The sequence below is a fragment of the Triticum aestivum genome, chromosome 3D (genome assembly GCF_018294505.1).
Source record: "Triticum aestivum cultivar Chinese Spring chromosome 3D, IWGSC CS RefSeq v2.1, whole genome shotgun sequence".
NCBI lineage: Eukaryota > Viridiplantae > Streptophyta > Magnoliopsida > Poales > Poaceae > Triticum > Triticum aestivum.
In genome coordinates, this window is record NC_057802.1 from 26,432,618 (window position 1) to 26,441,069 (window position 8,452).

General features: G+C 52.3%; 1 protein-coding gene across 1 annotated transcript; it reads left to right on the plus strand.

The window, feature by feature from the left end:
- Positions 1 to 2,684: 2,684 nt before the first annotated feature.
- On the plus strand, positions 2,685 to 5,828 carry LOC123077052 (uncharacterized). Its single transcript, XM_044499257.1, has 2 exons — positions 2,685 to 3,282; positions 4,566 to 5,828. The coding sequence occupies exons 1-2, from the start codon at positions 2,967 to 2,969 to the stop codon at positions 5,561 to 5,563; spliced, it is 1,314 nt and encodes a 437-aa protein (XP_044355192.1). The 5' UTR covers positions 2,685 to 2,966; the 3' UTR covers positions 5,564 to 5,828.
- Positions 5,829 to 8,452: the final 2,624 nt, after the last annotated feature.

Here is an 8,452-nt window from a genome sequence, read left to right on the forward strand (position 1 = left end):
TCAACGCGAGAAATCTAATAATGAAAACAGTTTGGAATTTGCACGTACGGTTAAAAAAATAAAACGTTTTGACTAAATAAATCTATGAAAAACGAAAACTCTCATGTTGCAACAAGTGACGCACTCAGTGCCTCAGAAGGTGTGAGTGATCTTCGCAAGGTGTAACCCTTACAGCAACTCTAGCCGATCCCCTAAAATTTAGAAGAGTAAACGGCCAAGTATCCTTTAGTGCAGTATTTTTACTCCTCTAAATTTTGGTCATTTCTAGTGGATCCCCTAAACTTTAGCCAAGTAAGAAAGAATCGAGTGGCACAAGCACAAATTCGATGTAAACAAGTACGTATGAACCTACTAAAACAAAATTCAATGCCAATGAATCTACTAAAATGAAATTGGTTACATATTTTACATTGACATTTGGATGAACTTAAGCTGAAACTTAGACATACATAATTGAAACTTACCAATCACTAACTATCTCTTTGGCAAGTCTCTTTCAATCGCCTTCCCACCGATCATAGGGGTCGGCGTATTGGCTGTCATCATCGTTGTTGCCGCCGCCGTCGTCGTCATTGGTAGACATAGCGATGACATCCGCCCCCGGCCGCTAACTACTCGTACAAGACGCTCTGCCTCGACTTGCTCCGCGTAGCAGTGGCGGAGCTCCGCCATGTGCGCCTCGTCGGTCGCCTCCGCCATGATGCGCTTCCGAGCCTCCCGGTCCTCCATCCTCTCCCGCGCGGAGACCACTCGCAGCTTGGAGTAAAAGTTTTACTCCTATTTCCTTTGTTGCAAATTAGTTGACTTGAATTTGTCTAAATACAGATGTATCTATACTTGTTTAGTGTCTAGATACATTCGTGCCTAGATAAATATGGGTCAAGTAATTTGAAACGAAAGGAGTAGGTTTTTTGGCTTGGGTTAGAGCAACTCCAAATGGGTGACCCATTTCGTCCGCCGCCGTCCGTTTGGGTCGGCGCGGACAGAAAAGTCGGCCCAACGCGCCGACCCAAACGGACGCGCGTCCATTTTTCGTCCGCGGGCGACTCATTCCCTACCCAATTTTGAGCCGGATTTGCGTCGGCGCGGACACAAGACGGACGCGCGCGCGCCTACTCCTCTCCCCGGGCCCGCCGGGCGGTGGGAGCCACCACCATTTTCCCTAAAAACACTCCCGCCCGCGCGCTCCCGCCCCCAACCAGCCATGGACGACGCCATCGACCTCGACGCCGCCGCCGGCCTCGCCTCCCTCGCCTCGTCCGGCGCCGCCGCCCCCTCCGGGAAAGGCAAGCCTCGTTCCCCGCGCAAGACCGCCGCCGCGACCAAGCCCAAGAAGGCGCTGACGCCCGAACAGCGGGCAAGGGAGTCGGCCAAGAGGAAGGGTCGGAGGCACGCCGCAGACGCGAGGGATGAGGCCGCCGCGCAGGCCGCCGTCGTCGCCACCATGCAGCAGGAGGTCACCAACGCCCACGTCGCGGCGGCAACGAGGGAGGTGCTCTACATGCTAGGGTTAAACCCTAGCCAGCGCGGCCTCGTCCAAGCCGCCGTCGCCGCGGCTAGCACCGGCTCGTCGGCGTTTCCTCGGATGGTGCTGCCCGACCCGCCCCGTGCGTCGGCTTGCAACCCGATCCCCGGCTTCCACGTCTACCCGCGGGCCTCGCGCCTCTCCGGGAGTGCTCGCCCGACGTGAGCGTGGTCGCGCCTTCCACGCCCGCGCCCATCGACCCCAATGCCACCCCGGTGGTCGGTGGCTCGTCATCCGGCGGCACGAGGAAACGCGCGCGGCAGACGCCGGCCGGCGGGCTCCCGGACGCTCGCAACCTGTTCGAGGAAATGCCGTCCGCCGTCGACGAGGACTACATGCAGAACCTCATCTTCGAGGGTGGTGCGCCGGCCGCTGGCTACGATCCCAACGAGACACAAAGTCAGGATGGCCGCGGGGCATTCACGCCGGCCGCTGGCTATGATCCCAATCAGGCGGCCTTCATGCGCGATCAGGTCGGCATCGACCTGGACAGCTTCTCCCTCGACCACGAGTTCCCGGACGACTACGGGCTAGAGGAAGATCCACGAGTGCGACATCGACGATGGCGTGGTCGAACTGAAGTCCCACCCTTTTTGTGTGCTGGCATGTGTGCCGGCCGGCTGGCGAGTGCGCTAGCATGAACTGTGGTGATATTTTCTGAAGCCGGCATTGTATGCCGCCGCTGGCATGGTGCCGGCATGAGACATGGCCGCTGGCACGATCGGCCGCGGGCCTTTTTTATTTAAAAGTTGAATGTGGACATGAAATGGGTCGGCGCGTTGAATCTGCCGACCCAAATGCAAAACTGGGCGGGCGCCGGGCGGGCGGCCGACCTAAACGGACAAAATGCGGACAAATGCGCCGTCCGTTTGGGTCGGCCGGTTGGAGTTGCTCTTAGGTGTCGGTGAGAGGAGAAAACTCGGTTTTCTTCTTCTTCTTCTCTAACCGGTGATTCTAGAGGATAGCTCTTTAACTAGTGATCCCATTGGCGCTTTCCCCGGATAAACGTCGACATTCTCGTCGTGCAAAGACGTCATTTTGCCGAAAGGAACCGCAATTTGGACGGAGTGGTAGGAATCAAAGAGAAAGCATAATACTACTTACTTTGATGAGAGTGAGGCAGAGTAGACGACCCATGACGTCTCTCCCCCTCCAACTCCGCAACCTCTGCTCTCAAAAGTGATCTCTGACCCCAATCATTCTATCATACCCAATTTTATTATCTCTCCAACTCATAGTGGGGCTCCATTTTGCAAAGTTGACAGCTTCCCTTGGCCTCCAATGGAGCCTATCACCCCGTCCACCTAACCCGCCATTGTCTCTTGCCCCTCCCTTTCCTCTGCCTCCCGCCTCCAGCTCATCGGCATCCTCCTCTGTTTTCCGGATTGGTCTACAGAGCTCCCATGATTCTTCCTCTGCTGAGTTTTCGGTGGGGAGGGTGATGGTCCGCGAGTTGCTGGCCGTGCTGGTGCGCGCGGCGCTGCAGTGGGCGCTGGCGACGCTGCTCCTCGCCAACGGCGCCGCCTTCTGCCTCATCGCCGCCGCGGCCTCCTCGCTCCGCCTCGGCCCGCCATGCCTCCTCTGCGCACGCGTCCACCGCCTGCTCTGCTCCGACTGCGGCCAAGAAGAACGAGACGCCTTCCGCCGCCTGCTCTGCGACGCTCACGTCGCCGCCATCGCGCGCTTAGGCGCACAAGAAGCAGAGCAGCCGGCGTGCTCTCCTTCTGATCACGTCGACGCAGGGACAAAATATGGAGGTAATCAGTCCATCGATTTTCTTATTCTCTTCGAACTAGCAGCGTGGCGTGGCACCAATGGTCTGTCTCTGCCGGAATTGCTAGAGAATACTAGTATCACCAATTAGCAACCACAAAATGATTCTGCATAGCAACATGAATTTCGGTATGTTTATCTGGTCGAGTTGTTGGTGATACCACCAAAAAATGGTTGCGGTGTAAACAGACACACCTTTGATAGGATAAGAAAGTATACGAGTTCAACAAGACAGCAATGCATCCATCTGATAGATATGATTCGGTGATGGACTGCATGAGAACAGTTTAGAGATGTCAATGTCATTCTCAGGAATCAGAAGATGGGAATGCTTCTCAATGGGTTTCAACTGCCCAAAATTGAGTTACAGGGAACCTGAACGCAGTTTCGGCAATTGCGCCCTTCAGTAGTTCTCAATGAAAAAGGTGGTCCACCTGCCAATTTGGCAATTCACTAGTTCAGTTAATTTTTATTTTTTTGAAAGATCCAACATGCTGCCGGCATTCATTCATTGATTTAGTAGAAGAGAGCGGAAAACAGGGTCGGTCGATCAAGTGATCGCATGAATGATATTGAAAACAGAAAAGAGAAGGAGCCCCTGGGCTCAAGCTGTTCTAACTCCTCACAAAATTTTCCTTCTCCCCGAATGAGCAGCAGTTCCTTTCTTGCCGAATTTCTCAGTTGATTAGGATAATCATGGATTTTGTAGCCCATCTTGCCGCGCCAGGAGCCGTCTGCTGAATGATGCTGTGAACTGCATCGGCAGGGTTGCCGAATTGCACCTCAGTGTTGTTGTTGAACAATTCCAAGTGCAGTAAACACAGGAATGAAGCTGGAACCGGCGAAACAACAATTTGTGCGGTTTTGCTGTTTCTCGGCTGCCTGAAAATCCTGATTGTGCTAGTGATTATTGCGGGAAGAAGAGGTAGGCGCAGCATCCCGGCGAGGCCGCGCCATGACCCATGAGCGGAGGTTTGACATGTGCTAGGAAAACGGTCAAGGAAGAAGTCGACGATCTGGCCGTTCATTTGTGATCTAACGGTTCAGATTATTCCAAATCGACTGACCCTATCATTTTTTCCAGTCAACTGAAGGATAGGTGAACCCTAATTTGTGATAATTTTTTTTAAGCTTTTGGCCTTTCCCTACTAGCAATTTACTACTTCAAATGCACATTAGCGAATCCAACTAAAAAATTGTACATTAGCGAATGAAAATGCTCTTTGAATTCTTCGTGTTGACAACCGATAGTTGACGTTGTTCACAGGTCTGGAGTCTCACCGCGTCGTCTCCATCGGCAGCGAGATCTGCGAGCAAGATCGTGGCGCCGACGATGACCACCCTCGTGCCGCTGCCACCAACCTCAGCACCCTCGGAAGAACGTCGAGCATGGACAGCGGCGAAGGCCCGTACGTGTCCCTGTTCGAGCTCGCTCCCCTCGTCGCCCTCCCGGAAGCCAACCCGCCGCCGGATTACGATGCCAAAGAAGCACCTCACGGTCACGGTCACAGGACGACGACGAGGCCGGAGCACGACGAGAGAGCGTCCCCGAGCGACGCGGCAGGCGGCGAGCCGGCGCTGACGGTGAGCGGCCTCGTCGCCGCCCTCCGCGCGCAGCGGAGGGAGCTGGAGGCGGCGCGCGCGGAGCTGCACGGCGAGCGGCGCGCTAGGGCGGAGCTGGAGGAGCAGGGCGAGCTGGACCGGGAGGCGGCGCGGGTGGCCATGCAGCTCGTCCACGAGGCGGAGACGGAGAAGCACGAGCTGCAGCGGCAGCTCGACGCGCTCAGGGTCAGGGCCCAGCTCCACGACTACGAGGCCGCCGGCTTGGACGCGGCGGACTACTCTGCTCCGGTCAGCCGGCTCGGCCGCCGGCTGAGCCGCGACGGCGGCAGTGAGTCGATGGGCCTGGAAGTGGAAGACGAGGCGGGCTGGAGCGGGAACAAGAACTACCAGTCGCTGGTGGACTTCCTGCCGGGCTCGGTCTACTCCTCGTCGCCGGACCTGGCCAACCTGCTGAGGCTCTACACGGAAGGCAATGGCAATGGAACTCGTCGGCCGAAAGAGGGTGACATCACCGAGGAGGAGGAGGAGGAGGAGGAGGTCGTCGTCGCCGTCACGGCCGCAGCTGTCTCTGGTTTCGACGGCGGGGACGGTGAGGAGGCCACTAGCATGGCTGCTGCTGCTGGTGCTTCTTTGGCGGAAAGCGGTGGCGACCACGTCCGAGCAGATCTTGCACAAGACGAAGCAGCTGTAATGCGTGCATGATGTATCGCATCACCGTGATTGATATGTTTTCTATTTAACCGCCATTCTTTTTATACTATTTGTTGCACGGAGCTTCGTGTATACAATGGTCCTTGGTAATTTCATCGAACACCTTGCGTGCGTCTGCTGTCCGGCCGGAGTCGGGCAGGTGCCGCTACATGATTCCCAGCCTTGCAGATGCTCGAGGTTGTCGCTCGGCTCGGTGCCGCTCGTTGTATTCCACACAATGGAACCAAATGGAATATACAAATTGCTTTTTTAGCTAGCACCATTTCATCACATGTTCACAAGTGGCACATTTCGAATTCTCTATATTGACCGTCTAGAATTCATCTTGGTCAAAATTCATCTTCTCTTCATCAACATATCGGGTCACACCTTGAACCTATTATTTACTTGTCCCATTATCACCAAATTGGGCAAGCTTTAAGCATATCTTCTCTCGGGATGCTTATCTTGAACATGCACATGCCTATCTTGATGACCATCTTCACTTGATATCATCCTCACATGACCTATATGAAAACTTCATTGTGATGCAAGCCCCATGAGTATCACTCGATAATACTACGCCTACGAAGACTAACGTAAACTTTTACGTAACTTTCCATCTATACTCCTCTCCCCCTATTTTAAGTGGGGTGGAGCCCGCCTTCTCTCTAATCCTAATCAAAACTTGCCAGCTGTGTAATTACGTAAGGATTACGATTAAACCATTCGTAGGTCTAGCATTACTCAGTATCACTTAACTCGCAAAACCGTACCAAAGCACACAAGACACAGGTCAGCTCACAAAGGGCAATTCACAATTACTCACCATACCACTAGATTACACGCAGTATATCATTGTGGGAAGACCATATAGAAGATAGTCCACATGCTTCCTCTTCCCAACTCAATCAAATGCATTCAACATGGCCTCAACCCACGGGGCCCTATCAGTTTGGGCCAAATGTCATGCATAGTCCATATATGTAATTGTTGGCAGGACAACTCCTACCCAACAGGTTCAAACGTAGCTGAAAACCAAGGGGTCAGACAATCCAGGCATCACACAGGAGGTCAGGACAGTCTGGATCAAGGACAGGTGCCCCGGACACTAGCCAAAATGAAGCCAAATTAGAAATGACGTCGGGAATCACCCATACCTTCTACCGCTCAAGCATCTGGGCTCAAACAATCTGTCCCGGGGGGAAAACACAAAAGGACCTGGACACTAGGTCGGGCACTTCTAGTCTTTAACGCCGTCCAGTTAGATTTGCTACCACAACTTAATAGCCGGGCCTAGGGGCCGAAATAGTCAGGCCAGATGAAGAACAACACATTAACATTGTGCCCTACATTCTTCGTGACCATATTGAGTTTCACCTTGGCATCATTTTAATCATCACTCAATCTTCTTCATGCTCTAAAATAACCACTTGAGAGACACAATGAATTATTCACTTGAATCCCCTACACCAAGACTTGATCAATTAGGACTCAACTCATGATAACACCATGACCTTATCTTGACGTCAAGTCCTGAATTACTCTTCATTCTCTCAAGATCTGGAAACTACAAAATCCATTACATTTGCTTCTCGTTGATCATAATGTATTCATATCTTAAACCCAATGCTCTTGATGCACATCTTAGTGTTGATGGCATTCTTCACACTCATCCAATACATTTCATGCATCATCTATGGAACATATCTTTATATATAATAACTCAAGAAAAATCATTAAACCCCATGGATTGCCTTTAATTATCAAAACCACACACATACATCACTTTGATATGACATCGTCGACCTCCATGTCCCACGGGTGCCCTCTCAAAAGTAGTTGACCGCATGGTCTAAAGGAATAGATACACACCACTGCACTAGCCTCTAGACCTGGCAGTAGCGTCGTCACTTGTGAGAAGATTGGAGAGCGATGGGGCTCTCGATTAGGTGCTGGCCAGGGTCACTCTAGCGAAGAGTTGATCGACCGGCGCAACCGCTCCTCATTAGTCATCCCCATGTACAACATGGCCACACGGAACATGTAGGCAAGGGAGGAGGCACACATGGTGCCATGGTTGTTGATGTCGTCACCCTGACAATGGAGCATAATGTTGAGGGTGCCAACGACACGACACATGTGGGGACGTTGTGCAACCACGAATGCAGATCAAAAGTCGAGTCTAGGAGGATGCGCCGCGCTTGTCGTGCTCGCCGGGAGGTGTAGGAGCCATGAGACCTATCCAACACGATGGGTAGATAGCAGTGGCGACCTCTAGTGCCTAGGGAGGCAGTGAGAACATTGTCCTCCTGGAGGCCTAGCGTCATGGCAGGCGCAGTTGAATGAGAGGATTTAGGGATGTCACCATGTCGGTGAGGAGACTGGATAAAGCTAGTTGGTTGGTACCCATGAAATAAAAACATGTTATTGAGTATTTTTTTTTGTGAATCAAAGGGGTTTTCTCTGCCCCAACTTTTATAAAGCTGAGGCAAACGTCCCACATTGTTTTTATAACTCTCGGTCACAACCAGTAGTAGCTGCGGCGACATTATTACAAATTTTTAGTAAAACAAAACGACGCACTAGACGCTCGACAGGATCCCAGATAGAGAGGCGCACAAATACAAACAACATGAAGAACCACCTAACAACAAACTCAAAACCAAGCAATCCTATGAAGCTCTCCTCCATGAGGAGGAAGCATTCTAAGAGCAAGACAGCTCGAGCATTTGCGCATAGCACCTTCCATTATGGCACCAGAGCTCCCACCAAGCCAGGACACACTTCAGACTTTGCAAGCCCCCTAAAACACAAATTCATTTTTTTTACATGCTAAAACACAAATCCATTGCAACCATAAGCTCCACAAGGTAGCAAAAGTTGATCGCATTGATAACA